Source organism: Lichenostomus cassidix, chromosome 1 (genome assembly GCF_008360975.1).
Source record: "Lichenostomus cassidix isolate B80296 chromosome 1, HeHo_3.0, whole genome shotgun sequence".
NCBI lineage: Eukaryota > Metazoa > Chordata > Aves > Passeriformes > Meliphagidae > Lichenostomus > Lichenostomus cassidix.
Window position 1 is genome coordinate 110766973 of NC_139479.1, and position 17645 is coordinate 110784617.

General features: G+C 41.4%; 1 protein-coding gene across 2 annotated transcripts; it reads left to right on the plus strand.

Annotated features, from left to right (window-relative positions):
* Positions 1 to 4246: 4246 nt before the first annotated feature.
* On the plus strand, positions 4247 to 15822 carry MAEL (maelstrom spermatogenic transposon silencer). 2 transcript variants are annotated; one of them, XM_085076334.1, is made up of 12 exons: positions 4247 to 4428; positions 4841 to 4927; positions 7047 to 7149; positions 9033 to 9188; positions 9599 to 9640; positions 10308 to 10375; positions 11130 to 11184; positions 11512 to 11653; positions 12377 to 12439; positions 13065 to 13197; positions 13410 to 13488; positions 14250 to 15822. In XM_085076334.1, exons 1-12 carry the CDS (start codon positions 4297 to 4299, stop codon positions 14360 to 14362), a joined length of 1173 nt encoding a protein of 390 aa, XP_084932460.1. In that variant the 5' UTR covers positions 4247 to 4296; the 3' UTR covers positions 14363 to 15822. The 2 variants fall into 2 exon arrangements, with proteins under 2 accessions (XP_084932460.1, XP_084932455.1); XM_085076329.1 differs by having other exon boundaries at positions 4248 to 4428; positions 10248 to 10375.
* The last annotated feature ends 1823 nt before the right edge of the window (positions 15823 to 17645 follow it).

Below are 17645 nucleotides of genomic sequence, written 5' to 3' on the forward strand. Positions count from 1 at the left end.
GACTTTGTCCAGGATACTTGGAACAATGTGATGGTTTCACTGGAGCCATGGATAAGGGGATAGAAAGAGCCAGTTATGTGTGAAGTCTGCTGGACGATGTGCTTATCTGTCACACACAGCCTGTTCCTTTCTTCTCGTTAAATTCTTTTATAACTTTTTTCCTGAGTGAACAGCTCTCTATTTTGGGTGTGTCCGTGTGTATGGGGGTCTGCCAGCCTGGAGTCAAGCCATGGGCGGGAGAGTCCATATGCCTGGGTGACAGTGACTGGACAGACAGGAGTAAGCACCTGGAGTGGAACTGCACATAGATGGAGCCTCCAGGTGTCACTGGGGCCAGGAGCTGGAGGGAGTGAAGGTCTGGGTGCCACCAGCTGGGCCTGGACTGCAGGCACTAGTGTGCCTGGGTGCCAGGAGCTGGAGAGCCCAGAGGAGTGACCAGGATTACTGTCCACTACAGTGGATTGGTGGTCAGGAGCTCTCATTCCAGTGGTGCCAGGAGGGAGTGAGTGTGACAGCGTTAGTAACAATCCAGCTGGGCCTCTTTGTGAGAAGGTGCTCTGTGTGCCCTGAGACCCAGGGAGGGGGAGAGGATGGCTCATCTCTAATGGGAAAACCACAGGAGGAGCTGGGTTGGGCTGGGAACACTTGACCTCCCTTCACTTGGGCATGGGAGTGTTGAGTTGCATCAGCCCCGCCTCTCCTGGGTTGATGGATCTGGCCCGATTCCTCCAACATAAACACCAAATATTTCCCTTTGTGGGAGAGTGCTGTAGCCCCAGAGCAGCAGGTAAGTGGGGAACTGCAGATGTAGTCACTGCCATGCTTTTTAGAACAACTTTGCGCATTCCTTCTGATAAGAAACTGCAAGGAAAGATTATAGCCTTGAATCCTGAATGAATGAAAATACATTGCTGGCAGAAAAGTTCCAGATAGTTTTTCTGTCTACATAGTGCTAGGGTACATAGACCCTATTTTGAGATACTGGCAAACTCCATGCATTGATGGAAAAGCACAGGCTGGCAGAGGAGTTCTTTGGACCATTTATACTGATTTTGTACATTCTGGAGCTGCTTTTCCAAAGCCAGGTACCTAGGACTTAAAGTACTGGTATATTAATGAATTAAATTAAGTGCTTGAAGGAAAAAAAAAAAGAAAACAAACCCAAGTAATATATAAATACTGGCACAACACTTGTTGTTATCTGCTGGAACAGCCCCAGTGGTACAAATGCTATTCTCAAATCAGTGTAAATGGTCCAGAAAAGTCCTTTGCCTGCTCAGTTAAACAGCAGACAAATGCAGAGTTAAAACATGAGTTTCTTCAGAGGCACTGGGCTCTCCTCAGAGCCCTGGGGAAGAATACTGATGGTATGATGCTCTAAAGATGATCTGTTCCCTGTTTGTTTTTCTCTGACCCCCACCCCACATAGGAAAATCCTTTCTCTTTCTCTGTTTAAGAATTTTATTTTCCAACCACACCTCCACTCTTAGGAGAGTTATTACCAGAGAGTCTTGTGTTTTTCAAACAGTTGATGCACACATTATCTGAATTTCTTTAAAAGGAAGGGCTGCTAAAGGGTGGGTCCCAAAGCTACACACCAGAGAAAAGAATATGATTTGAAGAAAAATAAAACACAAGTGCACAGATGCACTCCTAGCAACAACTCTTAAAGTAATATAACAGTAAACACTTGCCTTTCTGCCTTAAAGAACTAGACTCTGTGCAGATGTTTATATTTACAAGATACAAGTAATTTCTTGCAGTATCTCCTTAGAGACTTAGCATTAATGTATCTGGAACTAGACTGGAATATAAATTATTTTCCACAGCAGCAAAAGTGACTTTAAAAATGCGTACCTGTTCTCACTGAGGTTACATCATGATTTTCTACATTTTTAATCATGTGATTGACTCCTCCTGTATGTTTAACAGCAAATTTCCTAGTGGAACAGACACCAAACTGTCTCACCAGATTTGAGCAAGACAGAATAGCCTCCAGAATGTGCCAGCATTTTTTAACCCTCAGAGAAACCAGCCACCAGGGAGACGCAAGAGCAATCTGGTCTGACCTTACCTGACAGCAGTTCCAGCTTTGACAAACATAATCAGCTATGTCAAAGATTTAAGCAACAACAGCTATCTCCTTTGGAGCTGAGCAGACTCACCCAAAGAGGAAAAAAGTGCCTAGATTGAGGAAAAGAGGCAGATTTTTCCAGTGATTTGGAAATGCATGGATGTGTATCATTGCCGTTTTTATCCTCATGTCTAAGTTTACTCTAAATTCAAGAGGATTCTGGGATAGAGAATTGCAAAGAATCTTCCAAGTCAGTGCTGCACCATTTATTTTTATTGAGACTGGCTGGATAACTCCACTGAAGATGGCTGCATGAAAAGCAGATGAATGCTGAAGGAGATTCCCCAAAAGACAGGGGAAGAGTCAGGATTGTGGCAGACATCAAATGCCCTGGACAAGGAAAACCAGGCCAGAAGTTAAACAGTGGGGCCTATGCCAACACTGCCACTTCAGTAACCCTGTCTCATGTCAAATGTAGGGTCCTCTGTCCCAGGCAACCAGATTTCTGTAAACTGATTAAACTTTGTTTTAAAGCTAGTTGTTCAATATAGTCGCTAGCTATATTGACCTGCTGTGATTATTATCCTTCTAATTTCCCTTTTTTTTTTTTTCCCTATGGCCAGCGAAGATCTTTTGATTTTTGAGGGAGATCAATAGAAAGCTTAAGGCAGGAAGCAACTCTGATCTACTTATATGATGCAGATCAGATTATTTCCAGCTTTTATTTTATCTGAATTGTGGCTCTCTGTGCAAACTTACAGTGAAGGAAGTGTCACTTATGCCAATGAGAGAGATGGAAGGAAAAAACCCCAACAACCACAAAAAGCAACCCAAAACCACAATAAGCAACCCAAGACCACAAAGACATTCTGAGCAGAGGCCTCAGTTTTGTGTAATATGAGCTCCAGATTATTTTTAATAAACAACTTTGCCCTTCCAATGCACACATGCCCACTCACATTTTCCACTTTCTGCCACATATCTCAAAAACAAACTCAGGGTTCCCACCTGAAGCTGGTCTCCACTTTTTCCCTCCTTCCTTTCTGAACCTGCTGCAAGCTCCTGCTCCCATGGGCTGTTCCTTATCCTTCAGCACCCAAAGAACATTAAAAAATAATTTCAAAAGCAGCCCTGCCACACTCTCATCAGAACCTGCTGTAAGGCTGTTGTTCACAAAACTCAGATTCCCCTGTGTGGTGTGCAACAAGGTAATAATTACACACTTGAGAGAGACATTGATTATTTACTTATTTTTGAGTTGCACAAGCCTAGGTACTTCATGATATTCCACAAATCAAGCAGAGCCCACTGGGCTTTCAATGCCACTACTTATACACAAAAATGTTGTATTAGTAACCTCCCAGGTACAGCCCCTCTATTATGATCCGTTAATAATTACCATACAAATTATGTAATCCCATCTAATTTCTGTGCATGCTCAAGGAAAGAATCTTCACCTGGGCAGGGGCCTTTCTGACCTGGAGGTCAGATGATCTTTAATATTATAATTAAGGTAGTTCACCTCTGTGTTCAAGAGGCACCCGGATCTGGCACCGGATGGTGTGGTTTTGTGGTTTAAGCATTACAGTGATAGTGCTGGGTTGATGGTTGGACTGGATCATCTTAAAGGCCTCTTCAACTCTGATAATTTTTTTATTCTATAGGATACAAGGACCTTGAGCCTTTTGCCAAGTTGGCAATATATACACCAACAGCTCGGATTTACTTCATGCACACAGCTTGTTAGCTCCAGGGTGTCCTTCACCAAGGGGTGCTAACCACCGCCCGTTCCACTGGCATACAATATGAATGAATGATTTACTGTATGAAACAGGGGAAATCTTGTTGGATATTATAAAGAAATTCCTTACTGTGAGGGTGATGAGGCACTGCAGCAGGCTGCCCAGGAAAGCTGCCCATCCCTGAAGTGTTCCGAGGCCAGGCTGGACGGAGCTCTGAGCAACACGGCCTGAGGGAAGGCAGCTCTGGAACGACACCATCTTTAAGGTCCGCTCTAATATCTTAACGCTCTGTGATTCTGTGATCCTTAGAGCTTGTTGGCTGAGCGATAACTCTCCTTTATCGCTGGTAAAGCTCAAACGCGGCCGCACAGCCGTGAGGGAGGAGCTGCCCGACCGCCCCGCCCTCAGGCCGCCCCGCCCGCCCTTCCCGCCCTTCATGAGGGCAGCGCTGCGGCCGCGTGGGGAGCGCCCGGCGAGGCCATGGCGCAGCGCGGCAGAGCTCGTAAAGCCTTCATGTGCTTCGTGCACGACCAGCTGCCCGAGCTGGGGCGGCGCGGGCTGCCCGTGGCCAGTGTGGCGGACGCCGTCCCGCACTGCTCGCAGGCGTGGGCGGTGAGGGCGGAATGGCGGCGCGGCCTTTGCTGCAGGGCGGGCGGGCTGGCGGCTCGGCGCCATTTCGGGTGGCCTCGGGTGGCTGTGGCGTGCTCGCCTCAGCGCGGGGAAACTCTGGTTCGTGTGGGGTAGGTGGGGTGGTGACATCCCTGGCTGGCAGGAGTACGTCCAGGCTGTCTCTTGTCTGTGGTTTGGCCTTCTCTGGACATCCTGCACCTTGCTGGGGGTGTGGATTCAAGGGTTACGGCGTTATAAAAAAAGCTGCTGGAAGTGTTGGAGTCGCTCTTGGCAGCCAGCGGTAGTGTCCTTTGGAAATGCAGGAGTGGTTTCTCACACATGGAGTTTGTTGGTTTGTGGGACTGCTGGAAGGAAATGGTGAAAACCTTTGTATAATAGTTGCTTTTCCTTCAAGTCCCTGGCAGAGGAAGAAAAAGCAAAGTATGCGGAGAAGGCTCAGAAATGGAATAGCAAGAAGCACTCTCAGAAGGCAGTGAAAGAGGTAAATTCTGTGAATGGAGCACCCCTTAATAAGAAGGAGTAGATGGTGTTGGGCTGTGATCAATTCTGTAGGATGCTATTGAAGTTCCACCTGCTCTCCACAGTCTCCAGCCTCTGGAGTAGTAGTTGATCCCATTAGCTCATTAGTAGTTCATACCATTGTGAAGGTTATGCAGATAATTGTTCTGGTTTGAGTTGGAGGTAAAAATACTTTATACCTTTTTAAACCAGCACGACTTGTTCCTTTGGGCTCTTTCACCAAGTAAAATGTAGTTCTAACACTCTAGTTTTATGTTTAACCCTATTTTGCAGTGCCTGACGTAATTTTTTTTAAATTTATGCTGTAAATTGGTGTTACTTTGTGTCATTGGTTCATGAAGCTTTTGCTTTGTGGATGTCACTGATTTAGGTAGTTCTTGTCTGATGGCCTGAAAGCACATCTTAGAGGCAGCTGATTAGTTGTCCTCGAGGAGCTGTGTGGTGAACCAGGTCAATGAAAGGTGCAGAAATAGAATAATTACACCTTGCTGTTACTTTTAGGTTGGTTGGATGTTGGAGAGAGTGGCAATACTATTGTGGAGGACAATATAGAAGTAGGCAGTTGGGTTAAGATGACTGTGTGTGGTTGTGGTCGGAAGTAATACTGAACAGATTACTTTTACGATGTACTGCCTTGAAAAGGTGTGTGTGTCCCGTTTGTTTGTTTGTTTCTGTCTGTTTTCCTCTCGCAGCACTTCGCTGAAGCAGAGTTACTTAAGAGTTTGAGTTATGTGAGGTGTAAGAAAGCTTATTTTATTTCAGTCTTTTAGTAGTGTGAAACGTTATGTCAAAGGAGAGAGCTGGGCTAAGTGAATGGATAATGCTGTATTTACTTCTTCATGCTGTGTTACTAGATAATGACTGTAAACAATGAATTAATGGTGAGGATAAATTCCAGGGCTTCAAAACACTTACATGCCGATAGAGGGAATGACAAAATGATCGCAGTTTGAAGTAACTAGTAAATATGAATTAGTTAAATGAGTCAACCTACACTAGAAGGGAGATGTTAGGCAATGTTTGCTGATTTGGGGGTCCTGCCTGTTTGGAAAAAAAGCTGTTTAAAATGAGATCGTCGTTGTGTTATTTAGCAGGCTAAGGGTGTATAATTAATAAAACTCCATTTTTATATATCATAAAGAACTAAGTGAAATGACAGCTGAGTCTAAATGGAGGCTGCTGTATTTCCTCCCAGAAGTTGTAGTATTTTAGAAGTCTGGAATCAGGGAGAGGAATAATTGCTTTACCAGAATAAAGAACACCATCTTTACTGTGTCAGTGGAGATGGGGAAATGTGTGTACATGAGATTATTTATTAACTCAGTTTATTAATCCCAGCCCTGTTCACAGACAACCACAGTTACTTTGTGTAGTGAAAGGTCACATTCTTCTTTTGGAGGTGGCCAAAGCTTACTTAGATGGGAATAATTCCTCATCTTGTTTTAAATAGTTCAAACTGATAACCAATTAACTTTGGCTGAGATGGTTATCTGGCATCAGTGTACCTGGGTGTGGATGTTATTCCCAATTTGGGTTTGAATGATTAAATTCCTCAAGCCTGCCAGGTTTCTTTTCCCATCCTATCAAAAGCTTGTTGTTCATGAATGGGTTTTCAGTGCTTAGTAGGAGTACATGTCCCTCTTCCTTGCTTTGTCCTGGAGCAATCCAGTGACTTACTTAAGGCTTTATCAGCTTTTCATTAACCTGGTTCACAGTCAACTAACACATATACCAGATGTTTTTTTCATAAAACTTACAGAAAAAAGTTTTAAATTCCAGTTTGAAGAGTTCCTTGCCTGTGACAAATGGTTTAACGTAAGAAAATACGTTTAATATTACACTTTGTAAATTCAGCTGTAGTTCTTCAAAGTGGTAATAGGTTGACAGAGGTATTGAAGAGAGATCTTGCTTTCCTGGCCTGCAAGTATACAGGTACTTTTATATATGAACTGTTCCACCAAACCACGACTGTTAGTGGATGTTGCATTTTCCTCGGATATAAGCAGCTGAAGGAATTTATTTGGGGTGAGAAGACTCTTTTGTTTGGTTTTTTTTTTTTTTAACTTTCTCATCTTTTTCAGACTTGCAATCTGCCTGATCCAATTCCTGCCTCTCTGACCACGAAGATCCCCAGTGTTACTCCTTTGCCAGATGCCTGTGCTCTGTCTTGGGAGAATGATCAGGGTATGGTGGTCTTAAAGCAGTTGATCCTGGTAGATGAAAGCTTGCCCTTTGAGGATGTTCTCAGTGGTACCTCTATAAAGAATGTTTACATTTTGCTAAAAGCCATCTGTGTCAGCTGTTTGTTTTCACTGCTGGGCTACTGCTGTAAAAGGTAGAGGGAATTTGGGGCAAACACCCCTTCCCCTCCCAGCTTCCAAGAATTCTGTCCTCTGTTTTTTAGCTTGATGGAAATATAGCCACTAAGAGTTTCTTAATAGTTTTTTCAAGGCTTTTAAGGAAAAGGTCATGCTTCAAGTTTTACATCTATGATTTGAGAAGGCCTAATCCAGGTTCAGCATCAAATAATACTTGTACCAATTTTAAAGGGTGAAGAGTTGTTAGATATCAAAGTTCAAAATTTGTATGGTAGAGGTATTAAATAAAACAAGGGCCTGGCCTTATTGGGAGAATAAAAGAGGGAATATGCACTGTGTCAGTGCCTTCATGACATCCTGACTTGCTTCCTTATTGAAAGAACTCTCAAAAATGAAACCATTCTTACCTGTACCCTATCTTCAAATGGATGTTTTAATTAGAGTTGAGTAGTGAGCACACTTGTAATCTTCTACCCAATTACTGCTGTTACTGTGAAAAGTGATAAAAGGTAGTGCTTACAAGGTGAATCAAGCTGATACAAGCTGTATCTGCTGTGTGGTTAAGTCTCAGCTGCAGCTTTTTACCTCAGTCTCTTGAACTATTTTCATGTTGTCATGGTTATGGGGGAACAAGAAACAGTAGCTCCATAAAAAGTGAAATACTTGAGTGCCCTCTGTGCCAAGGGTCATGCTCCCCTGTCATTGTGATGCAGATCTGATTGGGTTGATCATGCTGGCTTGAGTTGACACAATTGATCTTTCAGCTGAATGAGAGGCATAATGATAAAGGATAATTGAGATACATTTCATGATGCTGCTCTTAATATTTCTCAGTTAAAGTTCTGTATGGTTCCCTGGAGCAATATCCATTTTTTCACGAGGTAGGAGAGGGTGTCTTTCCTACGACCTCACAGCTTGTAGAGTTTTAGAACCACATAAGGGAGTATGACCATTCAAGCTTAGGGCAACTGGTGTTAAATGTCCTAAAGTCTGGCATACAAAATTATTTATGTGTAAAGTTACACACCTCTGTTATTTAGTAGAGCAAGTAGGATTTTTTTTTATGAGGGGTGGTAGTTTAGAGTAAGAATTAAACAGCTATGTTAAATGTGAGGACATTATGTGACAGTCATGAAGATAATGATTAAGGTGTATTGTAAAATATTTTTCATCGTTGGATACTTTTAAAATTAGTAAGTGATAAATCTGTTTCTTAATATTTGTCTTGGGTTTTCTTGCTGCGTTCTTCGGGAGCTCATTTGGTGGAGGAGAAGCAATCCTTTTAATTAGCACACTTCTCATCTTCTTGCCCCTCAAGATTATTACAACTCATTTAAGTGGTGTAAGCTGCCAAACTGAGCTTGTGAGGCTGTTTTGCAGCTACTGATTCACATTTTTTCCTAACCTTATTTTCTGAAAGGGCAAAGAGATCTGTCCTTAAAAGGAATAGTAGTTCCTGTTGGATTCCAGGCCTCTTAACATTGTGTGGGTTTGGGGGTTGGCTTTTTTTTTTTAATTTCTTTGTTGGTTTTTTTGCCCCATCTCTACACACAGTAGAGATCTCTGGAAGTCGTATCTCAGCATCTCTCAGCACTACCAGTGTGCCTGAATTTTCCCTAAGTGGTGTTGTCTTGTCATCTTAGATACAGAGGAAGAGCTGTGCATTTTACTTGTTTGTTACCCTGCTTCACCTGCTTGCTGTAACCTCTGATGGCTTGTTTGAAAATGGTTTTGTTCCTTTTCTTACAGATGTGATTGCAGACATCTTTTACTTCCTGGACATTTACAGCTATGGAAAGCTGCCACCCCACTGTGAGCAGCGTTTCCTTCCCTGTGAGATTGGGTGTGTCAAGTACTCCCTACAGGATGGAATTGTGGCTGATTTCCACCACTTCATAGATCCAGGTGAGGTCCAAGAAAGTCAGAGAAGTATTAGGGTGTGAGGGAGGCATTCTGGTGTCACTGCTGCCCAGATTAGATTTCTGGTATTAAGACAAGTTTATTTCTTTGCCTGTAAGTGGTTAGACTTTTTAAAATATCAGAGCAGTACTGATTGCTTCTGAAGAGAATTAATGTCAGAACTTCATGTAACTTCAAAGAGGGTAGACTAAATCCAGGAGAACCTTCACATGTTTGTGCTTTATATTTCATGCCAATGAATGGTTCTCTTGATTAGACCTAAACACACTGTACCATGCACTTTGTTTTTTAAAATGCTGAAGATAACTTCCAAAAGTTGTTGTGGTGTAGTTGACAGTTAAGGATCTGGTGGTGGTGGTGTTGGGTGATGATTGTACTTTTTCTCTCTTTTGCAGAATTACCACCACTTGGTTTTCGCTACCACTGCCAGGCTGCTGGTGAGTATTGGAGGAGAAGAAGGATGGTGCAAAGGTGTGCAGTTTGAGACTCAGCTTATCTGATCTCTGTCCAAATGATTTGTAAGTTTTAATAGTCCTTGTGTGTATCTTCAGCATGAAGTGCTAATTAATTCCAGGGTAACTCAAAGATACTGCTTTACATTTAAAAGTTACATTTTGCAGCTTTACGTATATTAACAAAATTAAAATATCTACACCATTGTTGCGTCTGGCTTGGCCTGCCTGTTTCCTTTGTGACTCTCAGTAATGTTTATAGACTCCAGTTTGTTTCTATTAGGACACTTCCTCTCCTTGTGTACAAAGAGAACGAACTTGGCCCCTGTTCTTGTATGTCAAATACTTGGATAATGGCCTTTTAAAAGGGGCAAGAGTATGTGTGTTTGCTCACAGCCCAGACCTGCTGACAGAAGCAAGGTTTTGGCAGCTTAATCACAGACACTGTGGAGAAAAGAAGTCTGTGTGCATAAATACATGTGCATGTATATAAAAAGATAAAAAGGAGAGGGAACTGTATCACTTAAGGAGACTGGACTTCTCATAACTTTTTGTGGGTTTTTTTTCCTGTCCCACTTCCCCCTTCCATTAGGTGATGAAACTCATAAGATCCCTATATCTGGATTTCACCTTCCTCGTTCTTGTTATGCAGTTGTCCTGTGGGAACTTCTGGAGTTTGCCCAGCCAGCCAGTGGTGCTCAGCCTCGCTTTTTCTGCAGGGTATGGTCAAGGTCAAAGCAAGATGCTTTAAATCTCAGCTTGTGCTTTCACTCCTGTTGGATGCCTAAGGAGATACTTCACTCTAAAACCTAATCAGTGTGCATATAAATGGGGAAAGACTCTTTCCAAAGTGTCCCAGTTCCGTGCAGGAAGAAATGGCCTCTAGAAGCCAACCCTTTTATAAAGCAGAGACCTAATTTTCTGCCTTGTTATTTTCAGCCTGCACTTCTGGCTCTACTCTGCTGATGAACGGGGTCTATTGTTCTGACATTGTTATGACTTCGGTTAAGGGTTCCTAAGATCTGACTTAAATTGGTTGTGCTCAATAATAGTCATAAATCCTGCTTTTTTTGAAGGGATGTTTTTACATTTTCGTGACTCTTTTCCCCGTGAGAATAGTGTGTGTTAAATTTTTGCTCGTTTCATTTTCCAGCTAACAGAACAAAATGTTAGGATTCAGAGGTGTTTAAGTTTCATAACAGGTATATTATGTTTCAATTCCATTCAAGCCTAATCTTGACACTTAAAAAGGTAGGGAGGGTCAAGATCTTGGGCTCCATCTGTAAATGTTGGGCTCTGAAGAAATAAGCATGAAATTTGGTTCCTCTTCAAGATAGTTGTCAGGAAGATTACATTCAGTCCCACAAACAATTTTGGTTTGGAAGTGACTCTTTCAGACCTAGTCAGAAGCCATGCAAGTGTCAGAATTACATACTGAACTCCCCTGAGGTGACAGAAATTCTCTTTGCTCCAGTCTAGTGACAGATTCCGGATTAACTGGTGTCTCGGTCGAATGGCCAGCTTAACAGGTAGGAAATGTGTTTTAGTCCTTTCTTTTCCCCTCCTCCCCTCAGAAATAAGGGATGTGTAATCATGGACACCTGTATTTGTATGAAAAGCGTGTCTCAATGTTTTCATAAAAGCTGGTGCTGATAGGCAGAACTGCTTTGTATGCTTCTTCCACTTCCTTTTTCCCTCTGCTTTCTAGGAAGCCAGGTTTTATTAAAACCACTGGTGGAATAACACTGAGCTTTGATGCTATAAGAGGCTGGGCAATGGAGAGGGACTGATAAATGAACTGAGCAGGATATTCACTGACTCTTGTTCTCCTGGCCTGGATTTTCACTGACCTGTAGGCATTGAGAGCCACTGTGAGCTTTTTGCTGTAGAAGACCTGATGATAGAACTGTACCAGAGGAAATACCAAAAGGAGCCATCCAAGACGTGGGTGTATAAAAAACTGGATGTCTGCCTGTGGGATTTCTCCAGTAACACCAGGTGTGTTGGGTGGTTCTTTGTGTAAATGTGCCTGCTTTTAGATCCTTTAGTATTTGTACAAAAAGTGGTATTTGCTTGCAGTGTTGCAGGAGCATATTGGGTGATTATGCAGTTAACTTAGAAATAGACTTTAGTTTTTCCTCTGCTACTGATTCAAGAAAAGAACGAACTATTTGATCTTGAATTTCAGTAGATTTAAAAAAAACCATAAAAATTATCATTGGAAGTCTGCTGGGAATATGGATTTTAAGATCCATTGGGTTCATTGGTGTCACTTTGTCTTTTTATAGTCAGGCAGTTTTCTATTTCCATGAGTATCTTCATAGTAGAGGAAGACCTTAGGGAGAATGGAAAAATCTGCTTTAAAACACACATTTGTAGAGGAAAGTGAGGATGTTTATGCTATGAGGAACTACTTCACATTAATGGGAAACTTGAAATGGTTCAAATGGTTTAAATTCCGTTTGTCTCTTAGGGTTCTCTTTTCTCCCTGCCCCCCACTGCAGCATGAGGCAGATTGCTTGATAAGCAGACCTTTAAACTCTGCATAAACTACTTAGGGCAAAGCTATCGAACTCTGAAATTTTAAAGGTATTACATGGCCACTGCAACAAAAAGATACCATCTTTAATATTTGTTCCTGTTCATCTGCCCAGACCGACTGTTCTTGTTTATTAACAATGTAGGTGCTTCTGAAATAAGTGTGAACTTCATTTCATGCAGGTGCAAGTGGCATGAGGAGAATGAGATAATCTGCTGTGCTCTGGCATCCTGTAAGAAACTTGGGTGAGTATTGCTAAGGAGTTGTCTCCAGTGTGATGGCTTTTATTTTGTTAGCATTGGAGTGTTGAGAAAAGTGTTTAATTATATTAGAATTCACTGTTTGGCTTCAGGGATATTCTCAGTATGCTCTAGGATATCTCTGCTGTGGAAACTTTTATACTGCCTGACATATAATGTAGATACATAAGGTTGTGTGGTCTTTGTGGTGTGGAGAAAGGAAAAGAAAATAGCTGGGAAACAAGGAAATGCCAGTTACAATCTCAGTTGACAGCAGTAGTAGCACTTACAGACACCATAATAAATAAGTAATCTTTCATTCAAAAAACTTGTCATGGGCTGCTATGCCCTGAAAAAAAGTTGCTTTTCACACTTGTAAATGCCGCATTTGATAATGTGGGGTAGCAGTTTGTTTTCATTCTGTGTGTAGTTGCAGAACAGACTGTTGGTCTTGGAAGGATGCAGGGGTGCTGCCATAAAGTCTTTCTGCTCTCTGGCATCTGCTCTGTGCATCTCAGGCTGTGGTTGGTTTTGTTTGCCTCTTAAGAATTTAAAATGCTGTGCTTCCACACATCAGCATTTACAGCCCTCTTAGCCAAATTTTCCTTGTTTTCCTTTTTTCTTGGTCAAGTTACTGCATCAGTAAATCTTTTGCTGGTGTGTATGGAGTCCCATTAACAGCAGCTCACCTCCCTCTGCAAGACTCTCATTGTGATCAAAGCACAGATACCAGGACTGTGAAACCGGATGGTGGACATTTCCAGGTCAGATTCTTTCAATAGATACCCTGACTTATGTCTAGTTGCCAATTTCAGGTGAGCTATTTTGTCTTGGGATGCTGTCTGGTGTGACATGTTGGGCAAACTGATGAACCTGCAGGGTTTTGACCATAATTCAGAGGTTTGATGGATAGTGGTGTATATTTTGTGTTAGCAGGCATCTTTACATTATTTTGAATGTTTATTTTTTCATGCAGAAAATGAAAGCCGAGAGTTCTGGATGTGACAAACCTTTTGGTTCTCCAAGACACGATCAAGAGTTTGTCCCTTCTAATTGTGAGTTTGAAACTTGCACATCTTTAAACTTAATCCAGTTTTTGCTTTTTCAAGTTTCTGAGCTTAGATGTTGCCTCTAAGTGGTGCACTGCTCTGCATGAGCAGTGCTTATTCTTGTGTATGGATTTCACTGAATTTCTGAAGACACAGGCATGAAGAGCTGCCCTTGTCGTACTGGACAGAATCTTAGGGTCAAAAACATCTCTCAAAATTTAGTTTTTCTTACAAATGTTGTTCTCTGATTTATACCCCCTTTTCTGCCACATAAAGTCATTCTCTTACGCCCAGGTGCTTTGAGGCAGGGCCATCTTTGAAATGCTCTCCTTGCTCTTAAATAATTATATGTACAGACTCAGCTGGTCCTTGCTGCAAGTGTTCTGTCACAACTCAGTCAAAAGACTTCTTGTTTAAAGTCTCTTTTTGCAGACAGGATTTTTTTACTAGAAGGCCTGTGAGCTCAGTTCATCTGGGCAGTTTACAGCTAACTTTCAGAGGAACAGAATCAGGTTTGCAAGATAAATAATTGTAAAAATTCTGAGTTTGCAGCTTGATTTCTTGCATAATAAGTTCATGCTGAATTCAAATCCAAAACTGTAACACTTAGAAATTGTGGTCTTGGTGTTTGTAGAGGTCACAACCTGCCTGACTTTTTTGTATTAGAGGTGTCAAGTAGGTTCAGCTCCACAGCATAAGAACAAATCCATTAATTTATGCAAGCTTCAAAGGCTGATTTGATTTGCAAACTGTATTTGATTTAATAGGTAATTTTCCATGTGGTGTGAAGACCTCCCCTTGTGAAACAAGTGTTGTACAAGGAAGAGGACTTCGCTTGCTGAGAACTGCATCTGATCTATCCAAGTCTTTCAGTAATTGAAAATCTTTTTCATATCCAGGACAGCTGTAAATTCTAATTCTCTTTGTTTCCCTAAGATAACTAATAGTTTCTCCAGACTGCAGTTTTTCATCTTCTGTGAAAACCCTGACAGTTCAAGTTCTTGTTAGAATGATAAAACTATTGACTGGATTTAAAGAAGATAAAAATCTTGTTCATTATCTACAGGAAGATTTATTTTGAAGGGACCTGACAGTCACATCTTTAAAAATGTATGCTATGCTAGTTCTGTTTCTTAATGAATAGATTGCAAATTCAAGACTGATTGATTAATCAATATAATTGAATTAAAGAATTCTTTAGTGACCAGTGTGACTTTAAACAACTTAACCTTTTTGCTTTATTTCTTTTTTAATAACCATCCCATCTCCTGCATGTGGAAGATAGAATTTCAGTGTGTAGCAGTCTTGCTCCAAAAAAATGGTGCAGGGGGGGAAGCATTGAAGGTGTGAAGGGCTGCCCTAGGGGAGTTAATTAAAGGTCAGTAGTCCCGAAGGTTTGCTGTAATAAATGAGTTTTAGCCATGAAGAATTTGAGTGGTCTTTCAAGGCAAAAAAGACCAGACTTAATACAAAATGTCTTGAAAGAAATACTGTGGCAAATTTATCCATCTGTTAATGTTCCTAGAGGCACAGGCTGTATTATATACAAGTACAGTGTAGATTTTTTTTTTTCATCAGATTTCTTTTTAAGAAATGCATGTCCCTTAGACTAAGAGACTGAAGAGAAGTGTAGGTGTTATGGGGTTGGGGTTTCTTTTTTGGAAGGAGTAGCAAATTCAAACTGATTTGTTGCACAAGATTTTAGTCAGGCTGGGGAGATACTAGCCATAATTATTTGAGGGCACATAAAAAAGTGGGAGACTTGACATTTTCTGAGGCAGTTAGATGTTCCTTTTTATGGAGACAGTGCTTGAACTAGTCCCCAAAAAGTTGTCTGTCTGAGCCTTGTGCTTAGTCCATGTGTCTCCTAAGCAAGTGATTCTCCAAAAGAAGAGCTTATTTTGTTGTTTCTAGATCTTGTACCAACAGATGTCCAGTTTTGAAATACTATTTCCATAGCAACTAACTGTGTGAAGATTTCATTCCTTGTAGGTACTGCAACTTGAGATGGTTCATTCCCTTGAATAAGGAAAAACCCAACAAAACAAATGCAGGCAAAACCTAAAATGCAGCCAAAATAAGATGTTTATTTGAACATGCTAATCAGTGTGTTAGAAAAGGCTGCTGCTGGTTTTGTTGGAAACCCGTTAGCGTTGCTGTAAGGCCAGTTGAGCCCTTTCTTCCTGTATTTTAGGGTCACTGAAGCATTTTTATTCTAACCTTTTCACCTCTATCACTGAATTTCATCAATTGATTCTGTATTTCCTTTCTTTGGGGCTGCTGTTCTACCTGCTAATTTTCACCAGATAAGGGACAATAAAGCTCTAAGGCTGAAATTTACCAATGAAGCACCTGGGAATGTAACAGACTGAGTGTCTATGAAGTTGTGCTAAAGGCTTTTCTGCATTTGTTAGAGTTGTTCAAGTTGCTTAACTCCAGCCATTGCTTCATGGACATTTCAAAACATACAGGTCTCTTGTCTTTGAATTATTTTCAGTGTTCAGTGTTGCAATAAAAGTTGCTGCTTGAGTTCTTATGTAGGAGAGAATTCATTAAAATTATTGTTATTAAAATACTCAGTGTTAAGTACACAAACCTAAGAACCTTTGTTACTAAGCTTAATGAATTACATATCAAGGCTGAGATAAAGAATCTGAGCAGAAGTGGGGAAGTTCCAATAAGATTCCATGGCATATCTGTAACTTCTCACCTGTAAATTAAAATAGCACATAAGCTGTAGAGTATCTAATTACATGCTGTAGGCAGTGGGCTGTTAACTGGGACAGTAACAGTCTTACTCTAATAACCAACTCTAGTGGGGTTTTTTTAATAGTAAAAATCATAAGATCTGTGTGATTAGAATGAGTACCCTAACTTGATGTAGCTCATTTCAGACTGTTATTCTGCATTTATTGAGGGGGAACCCTAACAGCTGTTGAAGGATGCTAGAAAAGTCTTTCACTTTGGAGCTCTGCTGCTTTGGCTGTTTTGCAATTTGCAACTCTGTTTGATTTCTCACAAAATAAATTCTGAAAAACAAGCATGATAAATGTGCATTGCTACTGTAAAGGTTGTTGCCAGAACAGTTGTCTGAGGGTCATGAAGACAATGACTATAGTGACAACTTTGCTGATCTAGTCAACATCAGTATATTGATCTGTAATCATATTCTTTTACATTCTATTTGGAGTATGTAACTGATACTGAAAAATAAAATATGTTGATATAAAGTAAGCAGCAGTTGCTGCTTTTAATTTAACTGTTCTTGGTGCATTGGTAGCTTGTCTACCTTCTCCTTTCAAACTGCAGAAACCAGAGATGTGGCAGAAGTTCCTGTTGAGCACTGGCTCTGTTCCAGCATTCTCTCACATACATACTAGAGATACAGTAATTCCTGGTTTTGACATCTTTAATTTGAATTTTGTTTTGGGAGGCTGGTCTTACCAAGAAAGATTGAGGCACAGGTGGCCTTAGCCTTGTCCTTTATGATCAGCTGTCCATTCCCACTCAGCTGCACCCACGGAAATTATTTTTCTTTCCCTCCATGTGCTTCACCAGTTGGAGCTTTGGGTGGGCTTTGGCTTTCCTATCCCCTGCCTGCACAGCCACACAGCGCCTCTTGTTTCTCCCCAGTCACTTGTCCCTGCTGCTGTCTCCTGTATGTTTTCTTTTCAGGGGTGAGTTTTGTCAGGAGCTCTTTGGTCAACCTCTGCTTGTTTTGCTGTTTATCTTGGAGAAAGTGACACTTGAAAAAGCAGCAGGCTCACCTGGACCTCTTTCCAGCATTGTGTGGAAACCTGTTAGCATCTTCCAAGCAGATCTGTGAACAAGGCTAAAGACTGCTCTCTTGAGATCCAGGCCTGTGATGCTGCTTTTTTCTGTTTTCCCTGCTCTTTGGATCCCAGACCCCACTACCTCATGGTTACCAAAGCTAAATTTGCCCCCTGGCCTTCACATCCCTGATTGGTTATTTCTTATCTATAAGGATGAGATCCAGCAGGGAGCACCTCCTCTCCTTGGCTCCTCTGTCACTTGTGTCACGAATGTCAGACTTCTTGCAGGTGTCTGAAGAAGGCCTTAAGAGCTTCCAGGTGGAGATCTGCATTCCAGCTGCTCTCTCACATAGACAGCAACTCTTCCTCCTCACCTCCCAAGTGTGAGAA

Bases quoted from the DNA above. Each gene is read 5' to 3' on its own strand.
- MAEL (XM_085076329.1), top strand. From the start codon at position 4,297: ATGGCGCAGCGCGGCAGAGCTCGTAAAGCCTTCATGTGCTTCGTGCAC. The intron at 4,928-7,046 runs GTAAATTCTGTG...CATCTTTTTCAG, and splicing joins CTCAGAAGGCAGTGAAAGAG to ACTTGCAATCTGCCTGATCC. The intron at 7,150-9,032 runs GTATGGTGGTCT...CTTTTCTTACAG, and splicing joins GTCTTGGGAGAATGATCAGG to ATGTGATTGCAGACATCTTT.